Source organism: Hyla sarda, chromosome 7 (assembly GCF_029499605.1).
Source record: "Hyla sarda isolate aHylSar1 chromosome 7, aHylSar1.hap1, whole genome shotgun sequence".
NCBI classification, from domain to species: domain Eukaryota; kingdom Metazoa; phylum Chordata; class Amphibia; order Anura; family Hylidae; genus Hyla; species Hyla sarda.
This window is the reverse complement of record NC_079195.1, coordinates 177,260,416-177,279,678: the sequence shown is the minus strand read 5'-3', so window position 1 is coordinate 177,279,678 and position 19,263 is coordinate 177,260,416. Positions and strand designations below refer to the sequence as shown.

General features: G+C 41.4%; 1 protein-coding gene across 20 annotated transcripts in view; it reads right to left on the bottom strand.

Annotated features, from left to right (window-relative positions):
* The window catches only part of LOC130282764 (proto-oncogene tyrosine-protein kinase receptor Ret-like), a 597,601-nt gene that overhangs the window by 35,857 nt on the left and 542,481 nt on the right, over positions 1-19,263 (bottom strand). For 19 of the 20 annotated variants that reach the window (XM_056531399.1, XM_056531400.1, XM_056531401.1 and 16 more), the window contains 2 exons: positions 9,335-9,574; positions 6,874-7,158 (listed from right to left, as the gene is read on the bottom strand). In XM_056531399.1, coding sequence (XP_056387374.1) covers positions 6,874-7,158; positions 9,335-9,574 — 525 coding nt within the window. Of the gene's footprint in view, positions 1-6,873; positions 7,159-9,334; positions 9,575-17,341; positions 17,883-19,263 lie in introns of those variants that run through there. The other variant, XM_056531414.1, reaches the window with a different exon arrangement.

Below are 19,263 nucleotides of genomic sequence, written 5' to 3'. Positions count from 1 at the left end.
AAAGTCGCAGAAAAGTCGCACAGATTTAGACTGCGACTTTCTGTGCGACAAATTTAGACAAGAAAAACCAGTCTAAATCCTTTGATAAATCTCCCCCAATATGTCTACTTTATGTTTGCATCATAAAGTTGACGTGTTTTTACTTTTGGAAGACATCAGAGGGCTTCAAAGTTCAGCAGCAATTTTCCAAATTTTCCCAAAATGTTCAAAATCGGAATTTATCATGGACCAGTTCAGGTTTGAAGTGGATTTGAAGGGCCTTCCTATTAGAAATACCCCACAAATTACCCCATTATAAAAACTGCACCCCTCAAAGTATTCAAAATTGCATTCAGTAAGTGTATTAACCCTTTAGGTGTTTCACAGCAATAACAGCAAAATAAAGGAGAAAATTCAAAATCTTCATTTTTTACACTCACATGTTCTTGTAGACCCAGTTTTTGAATCTTTACAAGAGGTAAAAGTAGAAAAATCCTTTCAAAATGTGTAACCCAATTTCTCTCGAGTAAGGAAATACCTCATATGTGTATGTCAAGTGTTCGGCGGGTGCAGTAGAGGGCTCAGAAGGGAAGGAGCGACAATGGGATTTTGGAGAGTGAGTTTTGCTGAAATGGTTTTTGGGGGGCAGGTTGCATTTAGGAAGCCCCTATGGTGCCAGAACAGCAAAAACCCACATGGCATACCATTTTGCAAACTACACCCCTCAAGGAACGTAAAAAGGGGTACAGTGAGCCTAAACACCTCACAGGTATTTCACAACTTTTTGTTAAAGTTGGATGTGTAAATGAAAAAAAAAATTTCCACTAAAATGCAGTTTTTTCCCCAAATTTTACAAGGGGTAATAGGAGAAAATTACCCCCAAAATTTGTAACCCCATTTCTTCTGAGTATGAAAATACCCCATGTGTGGACGTCAAGTGCTCTGCTGGCGCACTACAATGCTCAGAAGAGGAGGAGCGCCATTGAGCTTTTGAAAAGGGAATTTGTTTGGAATGGAAGTCAGGGGCCATGTGCGTTTACAAATTCCCTCGTGGTGCCAGAACAGTGGATCCCCCCACATGTGACCCCATTTTGGAAAAGGGGTGCAGTGAGTATTTACACCCCACTGGCATTTGACAGATCTTTGGAACAGTGGGCTGTGCAAAGGAAAAATTGAATTTTTCAATTTCACGAAACACTGTTCCAAAAATCTGTAAGATACCTGTGGGGCATAAATGCTCACTGTACCCCTTATTACATTACGTGAGGGGGTTTATTTTCCTAAATGAGGTCACATGTGGGGGGGGGGGTCCATTGTTCTGGCACTATGGGGGCTTTGTAAACACTTCAATTCCGGACAAATTTTCTCTTCAAAATCTTAATGGCGCTCCTTCTCTTCTGAGCATTGTAGTGTGCCAGCAGAGCACTTTACATCCACATATGGGGTATGTTCTTACTCAGAAGAAATGGGGCTACAAATTTTGGTGGGCTTTTTTTCCTATTTTCCCTTGTGAAAATGAAAAATTTTGGGTAACACCAGCATTTTAGTGAAAAAAAATGTTGTTTTTAATTTTCCCATCCAACTTTAATGAAAATTTGTCAAACACCTGTGGGGTGTTAAGGCTCACTATACCCCTAGTTACGTTCCGTGAGGGGTGTAGTTTCCAAAATGGGGTCACATGTGGGTATTTATTTTTTGCGTTTATATCAGAACCGCTGTAAAATCAGCCACCCCTGTGCAAGTCACCAATTTAGTCCTCAAATGTACATAGTACGCCCTCACTCCTGAGCCTTGTTGTGCGTCCGCAGAGCATTTTACTCCCACATATGGGGTATTTCCGTACTCGGGAGAAATTGCGTTACAAATTTTGGGGGTCTTTTTTCCTATTACCTCTTGTGAAAATAAAAAGTAAAAGGGCAACACGAGCATGTAAGTGTAGTTTTTTTTTTTTTTTTTACACTAACAGGCTGATGTAGCCCCCAAATTTTCATAAGGGGTAAAAGGAGAAAAAGCCCCCCAAAATATGTAGTGCAATTTCTCCCGAGTACGGAAATACCCCATATGTGGCAATAAACTGTTTCCTTGAAATACGACAGGGCTCCAAAGTGAGAGAGCGCCATGCGCATTTGAGGACTAAATTAGAGATTGCATAGGAGTGGACATAGGGGTATTCTATGCCAGTGATTCCCAAACAGGGTGCCTCCAGCTGTTGCTAAACTCCCAGCATGCCTGGACAGTCACTGGCTGTCCGAAAATGCTGGGAGTTGTTGTTTTGCAACAGCTGGAGGCTCCGTTTTGGAAACACTGCCGTACGATACATTTTTCATCTTTATTGGGGGGGGGGGGGGACAGTGTAAGGGGGTGTATATGTAGTGTTTTACCCTTTATTATGTGGCAGTGTAGTGATTTTAGGGTACATTCACACTAGCGGAGGTTTACAGTGAGTTTACTGCTAGGAGTTTGCGCTGCGGCACAGGTCTTTTGAATGGATGCAGCTCATTTATGTTTCAAAGAGTGGGGTGGCTGATGTGTGGGAGGGAGGAAAATGGATTTGTATTCAAAAAGAGAAAAGTCAAACAGGAAATACCAGTTCACCAAAAGCTAGCCACAGTATTATGGTAATCTCACAACATAGCCATTTAGCCCCAAGACAAGCACAGATCCTTCCTAAGCATGTCCATTACCGTCTGCCAGGTATGTACTAAAATTATCTTATGGTGGATAACCCTTTATCCCTTTAAGATTTGCCCATTCAAATCATATAGGGGGACATTTATTATTGTTGTCTTTGGAAAGAGTTTTGTAGTCATTTTTTTTTGCTTTAGTTTTCCTTATATGCAACATATTTATCTTACTATCTCAGGGAGGTGGATAAAATAAATTATTGCAAAAACAATAAAAGCACTTCTGAACACCTTTTTTTTTTTAGTGATTCACCCTCTCCTCTGCAACTTTTTTTTCAAAAGTGCTCTCCAAAGGCAGTTTTTGTAAGCCAGGTCTTACCTGGCTTAGGGTTTGCGACTTTCTTTATGCCTATGTGTGCCATTCGCACTTCATAATTTTGTAACCACTGCAAAGTGAGAACCGAGAGTTGCTTAGGTAAGGAGGTTTGGTACTTTCTGCATACCCACAAAAAAAGTGCCACATTTTATGCACCCAGAGAAAGTACTGAGCACTGTGCACCGAGGACAAGCAGGGCTCTGTGCACCGAGGACAAGCAGGCCTTTTTTCACCCAAAAACATACATATTTTTTAACCAATGTATATAACAAATATACATATAATGGTATTATCTACATTATATAAAAAGTTTTTGTTGACAACAGGTACATTAAGTTTTTATTACTAAAATAGACTTTTAAGGGGATTCTGTCAGATGATATACTTCTCTATACAAATGCTCAGAGCTGCAGATGCCATTGGATTGCTGTTGTTAGGGTATAAAAGTGAACTGTAGCTTTCCTGGAGTTAAGGCTGGTTGTCAAACTAATACAATAGCCTTTTTTTTTTTTATTTCCCAGCCAAGTGTCAAGAAGGCGGGGCTGAGCTGCTTAAGTGCCACAGCTTGTGCCAACCCTTAAAAATGATTAATAAATGTATGTTTTTTTTTTTTCAGGATTTCCACCCAAAAGGTCCTTAAAGAAGCACTCTTAAAAAAAAATTAAAAAAAATGTGTGACCTATTAGCCATCTCCATGTATGTTGCAGTGAAGTTTATTTACCTGCGCCTTTATTTCTTTAGCTCTCTTCTGGATCCTATTCTTTTTTAATATGTTTCTATGTGACATGGAAGAAGGTTTGGCAGGTAAGGTTTGCCGATGACACAGAAGTGTGAAATAGAGTTGATGTTCCTGGAGGGGTAAATGATTTAGCTTTACTAGATAAGTGGTCAAAACAATTAAACTGCATTCAGTATTTCCAATTGTAATATAATGCACTTGGGGAGAAGGAATCATCTATCTGACTATCATGTTGGCAAAGACTTCAGAAGAGAAAGACTTCTGGATAGTGAGTTTTGACAGCCTCAAAATGAGTTAACAGTGTGGCCAGTCGGCAGGGAAAGGGAGTCACATGCTTGGCTGTATAGCTAAAGGTATAACCAGGATAGAGCTCTAGTGAGGTCACATCTAAAATACTGTGTTCAGTTTTGGAGGCCTTGCATACAAAAAGTCCAAAGATGGGCTACAAAAATTTTAGAAGGTCTTCAACTTAATACATATCAGGAAAGATATTAACTAGATATGTATTGTCTGAATGACAGAAAGGAAAGGGTTTAAAGAGGGGAATATTTTTAATAAGTAGCTAAATACACGATGTGAGAAAATATTACATTACTGAGAGAGTAGTAGATGCTTGAACTGAACCTCCAGGAGGTGTGGTTGGTAAATCATCAGTAACTGGAATAAAATATGCCTGAGATAAACCTCTGTTCTGCCTTGGACCAAATGACTGACGTTCATACTGAACCATACAGTGGAGGTAGCTAACAGCCAAAGAATAACATTTTATGTCAGTGCTTCTTTAAGGGATCTTCTCAGAACTTCAGACATATACCAGGAGATCTATGTTGAAGGGGTACTCTGGTGCAAAACTATTTTTGTAAGTTAAACAGATTTGTAAATTACTTCTATTTAAAAATCTTAATCCTTCCAGTACTTATCAGCTGCTATATACTACAGGGAAAGTTCTTATTTTTTTAATCTTTTCTGTCTGACCATAGTGCGCTCTGCTGAGACCTCTCTCCGGCTGAAACTCCACTGAGCTTTTTACCCTGCGATTTTTGTGGCATAAGAACGCCAGAAAAACTGCCACAGTTTTTCCCTGCGTTTTGGCGTTTTTCTTGCGTTTTTACCTTTGTGTGGAATTTGTCGTTTTTGGCCCCCTTTTTTTTTTTAAAAAAAAAGCAAAAGGATGCAGTAGGGATGTAAAAATGTATTTAAATGATTATTTTTTTATGAAAAAAAAATTAAAATATATATATTTTTTTTATAAAGTGTGTGTGTTTAACTTTTTTTTTCTCTTTTTTTCAAATTTTTTATGTAGTACTACTACTCCCAGCATGGAACAAGGCTGTTCCATGCTGGGAGTAGTAGTACCTGTACTATAGACATATCACCCGGGTGTCAGTCTGACACCCGATGCGATCGTCCATAATATAGCAGTTTTGTGGCTCTATACAGCGCTCACACCCAGAGCTGTCATTGGCCGGATGGTTGCAGCCAATCACAGCTCTGAGGAAAAGATGAATGAATGAGTGGCCGGCCCGGAGTATAGAGCAGGGATGCGAGCAATGTATACAGCGAGTCTAACTTCTGACACCTGCTGCGATCTGTCTATTAATGCAGGTACTACAGCTCCCAGCATGGGGCAGAGTGTACTCCATGTTGGGAGTAGTAGTAGTACTTGTAGTTAAGGAAAGATCACTGCGGGTATCACTCCTGACACCCGCTGTGATGCTCCTGTATAATGTTTAGATGCAGCAGCCGCTCTCCTATGGTCCCCTGCACGCCGTATATATACACATATTCCTATTTCTCACAGAGAGCTGTGATTGGCTGGAACCATCTGGCCAATCACAGCTCTGTGGGAAATATGAATATGTGTATATATACGTCAGTGCAGGGGACCATAGAAGAGCGGCCGCCGCATCTATACATTATACAAGAGTATCGCAAGGGACCCCGGCGATCTGTCAATAAGTACAGGTAACTACTACTCCCATCATGGAACAGTGTGTTCCATGCTGGGAGTAGTAATACTACCTAAAAAATGTAAACAAAATAAATAATTAAAGTGAAAAACACGCACACACTACATTTTTATTATTGTCGGCTACATTTTTAGCGCTTTACCCGCTCACATAAATTGATCCCTGTTTAAAAATTAATAAACATTTCGTAATAAAAAAGATACATTTCGTTAGGTACAATTTTTTCCATCACTACTGTATCTTTTTTTATAATTTTTTGTATGGTACCCTACGAAATTTTTATAAAAAAAGGCATCTCCATAATTTTTTTGGATCGCTAAAGAATAAAAAACGCCTGCAAAAATGCAAAATTTAAAACCAACATGCCGTTTTTCTTGGCGTTTTTGCTCTCCCATAGACTTCTATGGGAGGAAAAGGCCACGATTTCAGGGCAAAAAACGCCAAACTAGGTTTTGTTGGGCGTTTTGAAAATCCAGCCTCTGAGCCTGAAATTGCTGAAAAACGCCAAAAGGATAAAAAAAAAACGCCAAACTGAAAAATGCCAAGTGAATCTGGCATTTTGCAGTTTACTATTGACTTGCCGCTAACATCTGGACGTGGCGTTTTTTCACTGAAAAAACGCCATGCGGGAAAATTGGCATTTTTTACGGCGTTTTTTGCAAAAAAACCTCAGTGGAGTTCCAGCCTAAATGTCAGGAACTGACCAGAGCAGGATAGGTTTGGTATGGGGATTTGCTTCTACTCTGGACAGTTCCTGACATGGACAGATGTGTCAGCAGAGAGCACTGTGGTCAGACAGAAAAGAACTATTCAACTTCCTCTGTAGCATACAGCAGCTGATAAAGACTGGAAAGATTAAGATTTTTAAATCGAAGTCATTTGTAAATCTGTAACTTGCTTGCACCAGTTGATTTAAAAAAATAAATAAAACATAAAATAAAATAAAAATGAATTTTTTCCACCCGAGTACACCTTTAAGTTTGTTCAGTGACCGTAAGCAGATCAGTCACCTGAATATGCTCCCTATGGAAAAGCAGCATAATACAGGGACAGGTCTTCTCTCCTATTAGCAATACCATATTCTGTCATTTGATCAACAAGAGCTATAAAAACAACAACAACACCACCACCACCACCACCACCACAGTGGGCAGTGGAACAATGGAAAGGTTGTTCGGTTTTTACCTAATAATAATGAATAGCTGACACTAATATTTGGGCTCTGATGAGTACAATAGTGTGGATAGAACTGGAAGAATCTTCCCGGGGGTCTGTTTTCTTTGATGTGGAAAGAAAGTTCTGTCCCCCGAAAGCACACGTCTTCTGGTAGTAGAGAGGAGCAGTTGGGAATTTTGTTGTCTTCTAGTGTCAGGATAATGTCAGCAGAGAGGGATTTGTCACAGACTTGTTCTTTAAATGGAGCAGCGGACACCTTCACTCTGAACCGCAGTTTCGATATTGATGAGTTTCCTTTGGAAAAAAAAAACAAGAAAAAAAAGCATGTTAATAACTGTCACCCATCATAATCTCTTAAAGCTCATCATTTTTGAAAGCTACATCCAAAGTATTAGGCTTGACCCCCCCCCCCCCCCCCACCTGCAGACTACTTTGTGGGTTTTGTCTCTACACTGATAAAGCCTGTGAGATTCATCCCCTTCTGATGATTGCTGAATTGCCTTCAGATACCTTCAGATGACCCCAAAGATAAAAGTCTAAGGGGGTCAGATCGGGAGACCTTGGGGGCCATTCAACTGGCCAACGACGACCAATCCCCTTTCCAGGAAACTGTTCATCTAGGAATGCTCGGACCCGACACCCATAATGTGGGAAAAACTGGAAAAACTCAGGGAACGTGTCAGCTTCAGTGCATAAAGAGGGAAACACATCATCATGTAGGCCACTGGATATGCGGAATTGTTACATAATGTGTTTCCCTCTTTATGCACTGAAGCTGGCCCGTTCCCTGAGTTTTTCCAGCACCGGAGCTACCTCTGCACTGAGCTTGTCTAGGTTGGTGGGGGCAGTTGCTTTTATACACCCCTATGATGGCATACGTCACTGTTCAAAGTGCGGAATTTCATGGAACTCATTTACATTGCAAGAATGCTATTTAGCACACTTTTCAGGTACTGCGACTGTTTCTGGGCCACAAGGGACCTGACAGGTTTCCTTTAATAGTCAAACAGTCTGCCATTGTTAGCAGGCTATAGGCTGCTTATATACATTGTCTGTAATCTGTGAAATAGCTCTGAGGACTATAAATAGCAAATGTCGATGGAAACTAAATTGTGTCCCCCATTGGTAACAGGGACTAACGTGAAGGGTGCCAATCTCTTTACAGTGCTGCACAATGTCATGTCAGCACTATATAGAAATACATTAAGATGACAGGAAAGATTGGCTGTTTTTATTTTAAGATAATCGTAATAAGCCATGTAATCGTAATAAGTCATGGATGCTGAGCAAACAAAAAATGTAAATTTAATGCAATATGATTCCTTTAACATAACATCCAATAATCTAGAAAGTCTGTACAAACGACAATGTTATGTGGAATGTCACAAAGCCAGGACGAGACAGATAAAAACGAATGGGAACGTTTTTAAAACATATTTTGTATCAGCATTTTATTTTGACCTGTTGAGTTCTCTCCCTTGACTAGCGAGTTTTACATATGTTTTAGGGTTTCCTGATAAGCCAGAATAGTTAAAGGGGTACTCCGCCCCTGGCATCTTATCCCCTATCCAAAGGATAGGGGATAAGATGTTAGATCGCCGCGGTCCCGCTGCTGGGGACCCCCGGGATCGCTGCTGCGGCACCCCGCCATCATTACTGCACAGAGGGAGATCGTGAGATGTGCGTAATGACGGGCGATACGGGGGCCGGAGCAGCGTGATGTCATAGCTCCGCCCCTCATGACATCACGGCCCATCCCCTTAATGCAAGTCTATGGCAGGGGGCGTGACGACCACCACGCCCCCTCCCATAGACTTGTATTGACGGGGGCGGGCCACGACGTCATGAGGGGGCGGAGCCGTGACGTAACGATGCTCCGGACCCTGTATTGCCCGTCATTACATGCAGAGCGATCTCGCTCTGTGCTGTAATGATAGCGGGGTGCTGCAGCAGCGATCCCCGGGGTCCCCAGCAGCGGGACCACGGCGATCTGACATCTTATCCCCTATCCTTTGGATAGGGGATAACATATCTAGGGGCGGAGTACCCCTTTAATAATTCAGGATCCACTGGATCTAGAGTACAGGAAGTTTACAGCAGTAAAAAATTGTCAAAAACCTGCAGACATGTAGGGCAAGCAGGGTCAAAGGTTGATGCTTTAAATCAGCAGAATGATGAGATTTGGTCATTCTCATCTGCTTTGCTATTACAGAACGCGCTGCAGATTTTCCATTTCTATGTGGCAAAACCACAGCAAATAGGTGACCCTACCGCAGTGTTTCCCAACCAGGGTGCCTCCAGCTGTTTCAAAACTGCAACTCCCAGCATGCCCGGACAGCCTTTGGCTCTCCGGGCAAGATGGAAGTTGTAGTTTTGCAACAGCTGGAGGTGCCCCTGTTGGGAAACACTGCCCTATTGAACATATATAAGAGTAGAGCAATCGCTTTGAAATACTACAAGTTACACTTACTTAGTTCATTGAGGATTTCACTTGTTAAGGTCTCATTGAGAGAGAGAATTCCCGTCCGTTCGTCAACACGGAAAATGTTCAGGTATTTATAATTTAGAACAGTCCTGCATAGGCTGAAGTGTGGCACCTCTCCTGTATGGTCTCTCAGTGCATGGATTTGTAATAGCATTGTATGGGCAGGCAGGTCAGGGTGTAAACTTTCAGAGAATTCTCTTTTTGGAAGATAGAGTCCTGAAGTAGCTGTCAAGACAAAGTTTAATTATTATTATTATTATTATTATTATTACTACTGATGTCTCCATTTATATTGAAGGTTTTAGGAAAGTTGAAAACAACCAGCAAAACAACAATATAATCACAACTGTGACAGTAAGGCTGGGTTCACATCACATTTCTTACATACAAGGACCGGATCCGGCTGGGGGACGGCCCCCATCTCATTCATTTGAATCCGGAGTCAGATAGTGAATCCGGTCGGCTCATTTTTGCCCCATATCCAGCTTTGTGACCAGACTTAAAACTGTAGTATACCACGGTTTTAAGTCAGTCACAAAATCGGATACAGGGCAAAAATTAGCCGAACGGAGTCACTATCTGATTTCGGTCAGCTCATTCAAATGAATGAGATGGGGGCAGAGTCCGGCTGGGATACGGGAGCGCTGATTTTCCCTATCTTCCAGCCAGATCCGGTCCCCATATGTAAGAAACGTGATGTGAACCCAGCCTAGTAAAAGTCCAACAGAGGAAATAAACAAAAAGACAGCTGTGTGTTTAGAAAAACAGTCTTGCCACATTTCTATTTCATATTTCATAGCAAAAAAATAGAAAAATGCTAAGACCCACTGCAAAAACAGTTACGGGGTCCCCAGCTATAAGGCTAGGTTCACACTACAGAATTTCCATCTGGAACTCCGCATAGGAAATTGCCTGGGGCAGCATAAAAGCAAAGAAATATTAAAGGGGTACTCCTGGGAACTAAAACCCATAGCCCATCCTTTCCCTCTCACCAACGTATTTAATTGTCTAAATATCATTCATTACCTACATAGAGCAGTTTTCCTCTTTAAGCTGTCACTTACATGCAGGGAGTGACAGAAAGAGGTAATATTCAGATCCTGCTTGTCTTGCAGGAGGGTGGGGGCTAGGTATCAGCGAGGGGTTTACACAAAGACAAACACCATGTGATTTCTGGCTTCACAGCCCCAGCTCCTCTCCCCCTCCCCTCCCTGTGAGGACCTTGCGGCAGTGAAGACCCAGTGAAGATTCTCAGTCATAACTCAGCACATAACGCTGCTCTTTTCCTTCTGTAGATCACTGACTGCTGCCATTTAAAGCTTAGCATGATTTATTGCTGGGGGGGGGGGGGGGAGAAGATAGTTTAAAAGAAAACTTGTGGTAGCCCAGTAAGTGATGGTGTTTCCCCATACTTCTCCTTGCTTGTCAGGCAGAGTCTCTCCACGTTCCCAGGGCCCCCTTTATGTATTATGCGCTGTGTATATAAGTTGTGATATTAATAATGTACTATTGCTTTAATTTTTCTACCATGTGATTGTTACCCAGGAGGCACTAGTGACCAGGTGACCCCCCCCCCCTTACACAGCCCCCAATATAACCAGGGGAGGGGCTGCAATCTCTCTCTTAGTTCCTGAGGTCCAGTGCAGTCAAGTAGTCTCAAGTTTGTGTGTCCAGAGCATTGGATACCTCAAGCCTAAAGTCTGCAGCCACCTGTCATTTGCAAGTAAGCCAAAGACATCTAATTGCCAATCATCAAGTCAGTCAAGTCAAGTCTACTGTTTAGTCACCGTGGCCTGCACCAAAGTCAGACTAACTACTGCAAGTCCCAGCAAGCCTGCGAGGTCCCCCTGTGTCACTGGTCACCTCCTTGGCATATTGGCTGTACTGCGTAGACTGTGTCTACCCTCAAAGCTACTGTTTGTCGTCGGTGTCGGCATTGCCACTCTGCCTAGCCCAGGACCAGTGGTATTACCTTTGGGTGTCCTTTCCCTTTCTATAACGCGGGGACTCTAACAACGGCCGGGACCCGTGGCTAATAGTGCGCGTCTAAATGCCGCGTCTAAAATGAAAGTGTCGCTGTCCGATCGCTGAATAACTGCTCAATGCCTGAGATCCAGGCATGAGCAGTCAAGCGGCAGAATCATCGATCACTGGTTTCCTATGAGAAACCAGTGATCAACGTAATAGATCAGTGTGTGCAGTGTTATAGGTCCCCACGGGAGCTATAACACTGCAAAAAAAAAAAAAAAAAGTGAAAAAAAATTAAGTGAATAAAGATCATTTAACACCTCCCCTAATAAAAGTTTGAATCACCCCCCTTTTCCCATTTAAAAAAAAATAAACTGTAAATAAAAATAAACATATGTGGTATTGTGTGCGGAAATGTCCGAATTATAAAAATATATAGGTAATTAAACCGCGCGGTCAATAGCGTAAGTGCAAAAAAATTTCAAAGTCCAAAATAGTGCGTTTTTGGTCACTTTTTAAATCATGAAAAAAAATTTATAATAAGCGAACAACAAGTCCGATCAATACAAAAATGGTACCGCTAAAAACTTCAGATCACGGCGCAAAAAATGAGCCCTGATACCGACCCATACATGTTAAAATAAAAAAGTTATAGGGGTCAGAAGATGACAATTTTCCACGTATAAATTTTTCTGCATGCAATTAGGATTTTTTTCCGAAGTACGACAAAATCAAACCTATAGAAGTAGGGTATTATTTTAATCGTATGGACCTACAGAATAAAGATAAGGTGTCATTTTTACCGAAAAATTTACTGTGTAGAAACAGAAGCCCCCAAAAGTTACAAAATGGCGTTTTTTTCCCAATTTTGTCTTGCAATGATTTTTTTTTCCGTTTCGCTGTAGTTTTTTGGGTAAAATGACTGATGGCACTGCAAAGTAGTATTGGAGGCACAAAAAATAAGCCATAATATGGATTTTAGGTGCAAAATTTAAAGGGTTATGCTTTTTTAAAGGTAAGGAGGAAAAAACGAAAGTGCAAAAACGGAAAAACCCCTGGTCCTTAAGGGGTTAAGGCTAAACCACGCCCTGGCGTCATGACATGAAGGGGTTAATAACATCTGCCCCTTGGGTTATAACATCTACCCTGCACCTCACACACCGATGCCCCAAAGACCTGTAGCGTGTGCTGCTGACAACAACACAGCATGCACACAGATAGTGAAGGCAATTGACTGGAAGCCATTACACAGAGCTGCACTGACTGCTGGGAGTTGTAGGCTGGGCTGCAAACAAGGAAAAAGAATATTAAAAGAGACTACAGGGGCCACAAGAGTTGCCAAAACCACATGGATAACTGCAGGGGACGCAGAACAGGTATTGCGGTGGCTTTGGGGCATTTTTATTTTTCTTAACTTCCCTGGAGCACCCCATTAAAATAAATAAAAAATAAATGCCTCTCGGTTAAAAAAAATACACAACATAAATCTGAATCAAGAAATAATCAAAAAATGACAAGGGTGCTACAATTTATGGAAATAGAAATGGAAATGCGTCCTGTGGAGCTGCTGGACCAAACGTATGCAATCCCGTCAAATCATACACATTTGTTGAAAAGATAATTTGTTATGGTCTGCGCTATAGGACTTAATTATATCTCTATATATAACATACCTGATTTGTGTATGTGTGTATAATATATATATATATATATATATATATATATATATATATATATATATATATAGTATCCGTGTACGTTGTAGGCAATGTTCTTGTAGAACATTACAATGTACACCGGTACTATTTATACAAATCAGGTATGTTATATATAGAGATATAATTAAGTCCCATAGCGCTGACCATAACAAATTATTATTCTAAATCTGAATCATAATTGAAATGTATCATTCATAAAATCTGCACAATATACAAATGAGTATATCTTTTTAGTTATGTTTTGGAGAGTTATGTTTTGTAGGAAAGACAAGCTTTTAAAAGCAAAATATTGGGCAGGTTTGATACTGACTAATTTTGGCAGAATGCACCAACAAATGTAGATTCCATAACAATCTGATGCAAAAGTTGCTGGTACCATTTTCGAAATAAACGCACGCACTTATCACAAATGACCACTAGAGGTCACTGTTCACACATACTTGCATTTGCCACAGTAATTACAGGATTATGTGAACCAGGCAATTGTAAACAATGTGTCTCCTGGTGCACAGACTATGTTCTTGTACACATTAGTGTAATATATCACATTCTCTGGATAGTCCAATTGTTCCTTTTAATCTTTAAAGGGTTTCAAGTTTGACAAGACCTGTGTAGTGAAAGCATGTAACCTTGGAAAATTACAGCACCCCAGTTTCTAAGGTGGTACACCAATGGCGTGATGAGAACATGAATTGTGATCCTTTTTTCAGCTAAAATGTGACTTAACCGGTATTAAAAGGGGGTTATCCATCATAAGTTTATTTTAGTACGTACCTGACAGACAGTAATGGACATGCTTAGGAAGGATCTGCGCTTGTCTTGGGCTAAATGGCTATGTTGTGAGATTACCATAATACTGTGGCTAGCTTTTTGTGAACCGGTATTTCCTGTTTGAGTTTTCTTCTTTTCCCTACAAATCCCATAATTCCATTTTCCTCCCTCCCACATATCAGCCACCTCCCCCATTGAAACATAAAAGATCTGCTTCCATTAAAAAGACCTGTGGTTTTCAATCAGGGTGCCTACAGCTGTTGCATTAGTTGCAGATTGATCACAATAAGAATTGTGAGAAAACCATCACACACACAGGTACAGACACTATATTATGAACTACACTACCTTTACAGCCCCTGTAGCATAGTCAAATAAAAATAAATCCTGGAATACCCCTTTAATGGAGGATAAAAACCACACATGAATGACCTTTCCTAAAAAAAAAAAAAAGTCATTTTGAAGGGTTATTCTTCACCACATTAATGGTACATACACCCCCCCCCCCCCCACCCCCCTCCAAGACGCTTTCTGATTGGGAGAACACCAGAGGTCTCAAGGTCACACTAAGCTTTTTCTACAAGGCTAAGTGAATTTTTCGAACGGCATGTAATGAGTGCCAAAAATCCTGTGGGTAGCCTCAGATTTCTGTCGAGCATTTGACACTGTTGACTAGGTTTTTATTCATATCCTGCATCTTTGTTGTGGTCTCCCAAGTGACACGGCCCTTCGTTTTTGAAATCCACACTCCAAAAAAATATGCATTACGGGTGAACCCATCATAATGCCAAAAGACTTCAATAAAGAGGAAGGAGCACAGAAACCTGTCCATTAAAGGGGTTCTCAAGGGAAGATTTACTGATGGCTTATCCACAGGATAGGCAATTAATAGCTAACTGGTGGGGTGCAGACACCTGGTACTCCCACCGATCAGATGTCCTGCACAGCCACAGTTACATAGTTACATAGTTAGTACGGTTGAAAAAAGACATACGTCCATCAAGTTCAACCAGGGAATTGAAGGGTAGGGGTGTGGCGCGATATTGGGGAAGGGATGGGATTTTATATTTCTTCATAAGCATTAATGTTACTTTGTTCCAGGAATGTATCTAATCCTGTTTTAAAGCTGTAAATTTTTCCTGCTATGACCAGTTCCTGAGGTAGACCTTTCCATAAGTTCACAGTTCTCATGGTAAAGAAGGCGTGTCGCCCTTTGAGACTAAACTTTTTCTTCTCCAGACGGAGGGAGTGCCCCCTCGTCCTTTGGGGGGGGGGGGGGTTTAACCTGGAACAGTTTTTCTCCATATTTTTTGTATGGGCCATTAATATACTTATATACGTTTATCATATCCCCCCTTAAACATCTCTTCTCAAGACTAAACAATTGTAACTCCTTTAATCGCTCCTCATAGCTAAGATGTTCCATGCCCCATATTAGTTTAGTCGCACGTCTCTGCACCCTTTCCAGCTCCACAGTGTCCTTTTTATGGACTGGTGACCAAAACTGAACAGCATATTCCAGGTGAGGCCGTACCAATGCTTTATAAAGGGGGAGTATTATGTCCCTGTTCCTGAAGTCCATGCCTCTTTTTATACATGACAATATCCTGCCGGCTTTGGAAGCAGCAGCCTGACATTGCATGCTATTCTGTAGTCTGTGATCTACAAGTACACCCAGATCCTTCTCTACCAGTGACTCTGCCAGTTTAATCCCCCCTAAGACATACAACGCATGCATGTTATTAGTACCCAGATGCATAACTTTACATTTATCCACATTGAACCTCATTTGCCAAGTGGATGCCCAGACACTTAGTCTATCCAAGTCATCTTGTAACCTATACACCTCCTCTATAGACTGTACCGTGCTACAAAGCAAACAAATGTAAACAATGTACGGAGCCAGAAGTTTGGGCTCTGCCCATTGAGGGGAATTTCTCAAATCTGGTATATGTTTTGGCAGTTATTAGTTTGTAAAAGTTGCAGCGATAGTGGCAGATGTGTGCCAAATTTATCAAAAGGTGCAGGACTTTGATGAATCCCCACAGAACTTTAGTCTGGATAATTTTCACAGAAGTGGCAGCCACATGACAATTGTTGTAAATGTCGCACAGACCTTAATACAATTGTCGCATAAAGCCATTTCGATAGTTCTATAGGGCAGGGGTAACCTTCTTTGTGATAATTTCTAAGGGTCTAGTCACACAGCAGAATTTCCGCTTGTGGAATTTCACCTCAAATTAAAGCCCATAGACCTCTAAGGCTAGGTTTACACTATGGAATCTCTGGGCAGAATTTCTGCAAGAGATTTACCCGGCGGCACCAAGACCGCATGGACTGCATTGCCGTCCTCATAGATGGCAATGCATTTTGGGTGGATCTTTTAGGAGATCTGCTCAGAAATGCATTGACATCTATGGGGACGGCAATGCAGTTTGCGCGGTCCAAGTTCTGCCGGCTTGATCTACGGCAGAAATTCTGCCCAGAAATTCCACAGTGTGAACCCAGCATAAGGGATTCAGCATTTCCATTCACACTCCTGAATTTCCGCTAGCGGAATTCCACCCATAGACTTCTATGGGATTCCGCACTCCCATTCACACTTCGGAATTTCCGCAAGCGGAAATTCAGAAGTGTGAATGGGAGTGCAGAATCCCATAGAAGTCTATGGGCTTTAATTTCTGCGACATTTCGCAACATATCGCACATGATAAATCAGTAACCACCGTACAAAGTGCTCTAAATAGGAACACTTCATGCTAATGAAATTTAAATGCTGTAAATGAAATGTCACAGAAAATTTTGTACATGGCGCCAGCCTACGACTTTTCACGTGAAAAAGTTATACAAAAAAAAAAAAAAAGCAGTCTAAATTTAATAAATCCCCCCCCATTGACCCTGATTTACTAAGACTGGAATGTAGTTTTTTTGTGGGTTTTTTGATTCCCGACAGGTATTTTTCCACGGTATTTACTAATGTTTCCCTCTGTTTTTCATTTTTCCCTGTTTTTTTTATTTCTTTTATTTTTTATTTTTTTTAACTACTGTTCTGAGCTGTGGGGTTTTACAGAGAGCAAAGCCACCACATTTTCTGTGGAAACGTTTCAGTGGCCAAGTAAAATTGAGAGTTGGTCAGGTTTTTTTTTTTTTTTGCAAATTCTGGCACAGACACAATTTGTGGCGCAATGCGTCAAATTCTGGCACACTGCACCACATGCACAACCTGACAAAACAGGTCGGGTTTACAATAGTAATCAGGGCCATTGGGTAGTGGCGGTGCTGTGTTACTGCAGCTCAGTACCCACGGAAGTGAATGTGCGCTGCACTGCAACAACCTGTTGCCACCACTACACAATGTACGCAGCCCTTTAAAACCAATGGGGGTCAAGTAGCCCCTAATATAGGAGCATCCCAGAGGAAGAACCTGCATATATTAGGCTTTTATGACCTATCTTATTGATAATCCATAAACGCGTTAGATAGGGTCACCTATTTAAAGGAAATCTGTCATCAGTATCACTAACCGGTCACTAACCTGTCATACAGATGTCTAGTGCGGGTGATACTGATCAAAATGATACTGACAATGTCCTGAATGGCCCAGCCGTTGCACGGTTATCACCGTTTTTCTTTCTATGTAAATGAGGTCCTTGGCGAAGCTAGGACCTGCCGGTGGGAGCTACGCCCGGCTCATCAATATGCACGGCCTCCCTCCCTGCTCTCACGGCACGGCGCATGTGCCGCTTCCAGAGTACACCCAGAAGTGGCGTCAGTTTCATCCTCATTCACCCTCATGCATCCTCACACTTCACTGCTGATTGCGGGAATCAGGCTGAAACTGACGCCGCTTCTGGGTGTACTCTGGGAGTGGCGCATACCGCGAGAGCAGGGAAGGGAGGCCATGCATATTGATGAGCCGGGTGGAGCGCCTGCCCGGCAGAAGATCAAGTGGGGTGCCTGGAGCTCCAGTCATAGCTTCGCCCATGCCCCAAGGACCTCATTTACATAAAAAGAAAAACAGCGATAACGGCACAATGGCTGGGACATTCAGGACATTGTCAGTATCATTTTGATCAGTATCACCCGCACTACAAGCCTGTATGACAGGTTAGTGAGGGTGATCCCGATGACAGATTTCCTTTAATTCCAGGAAAGTCTATATTCAGGGTCTATACGTTACCCTACCAAAACGTGTTACATGAAGGATAATAGGAACACACATACAAGTTTCAATAAATCAAAAAATATGCTAAATACAGAGAAGCAATAAATTGTACTGCAAGACGTGGTCATATATTTTAGTCATCTGAATTGTTTTAGTTCTTTATCAACCACAGACAGTGCAAACTTAGACACACAGGGGGAAATTTATCAAAACCTGTGCAGAGGAAGAGTGGTGCAGTTGCCCATAGCAACCAATCAGATTGCTACTTTCATTTTCCACAGGCCTCTAAAGAGGCCTGTGGAAAATGAAAGAAGCAATCTGATTGGTTGCTATGGGCAACTGCACCACTCTTCCTCTGCACAGGTTTTGATAAATCTCCCCCACAGACTTTAGGGCTATGTTCACATGTCAGAATTTCTGCTTTTCCCGCTCAAATTCCACACAGAAAAGCAAACTGCAGATTTTTTTTGCAGTTTTGCAGAATTTGGATGGAATGCTAGCAGGATTACTGTACACTCAAAACACAAAAAATACTGCCGAAATTCAAAGCCGAATTGACTTCAGTGGGATTTTGCTGCAGAATTCCGTAAAATTAAAGACAGGTCTTATATTTGTGCAGAAATTCCACGGCGCAAATTCCACAAAAAATATAAGACCGGTCCCATTCCACTGTGTGTATGGGACAGCAGAATCCCACTGAACATAATGTGCAGTAAATTTCGGCAGAATTTCTGGTGGTATCGTTCCACGCTGAAAAACCGCTGTGCGAATATAGACTAAATCCAACAGATCTGGTGTCTCTGGAATCTAAAAGACCAGCAATTATAATTTTATTTTTTTTGCTCCAGTGTTAGGGTGCATTCACACCACATTTTTGCAATACAATTCCCGTATCAGGTTTTAGATGAAAAACGGATTACTCAAAACCTGACTAAACTGTATCAAAACGTGTGTACAAATTTCAACCCGTATACAGTTAAAAACCGTACACGGTTTGAAACATGATATTCGGTTGCATCCATTTTTTTAAGAAAAAAAACATAAGTTTTTAACTTTTCACTCCATTTTGAATAAAGTTTCACTTGTTTGATTGAAATTCCAAGAAAAAAAAAACCTGTGCAAAGTCAAAAAACGTATGGTGAAAACCGAATGGAACCGTATGCACATTGACTCCCATGTATAAAAAAAAAAAAAAAAAAATGTAAAAAAACGTATACGGTTTAAAACAGTTTTTCACCCGGACCAAAAACCGTGGTAGACTACGGTTTTGGGTACGGGGAAAAAAACTGACA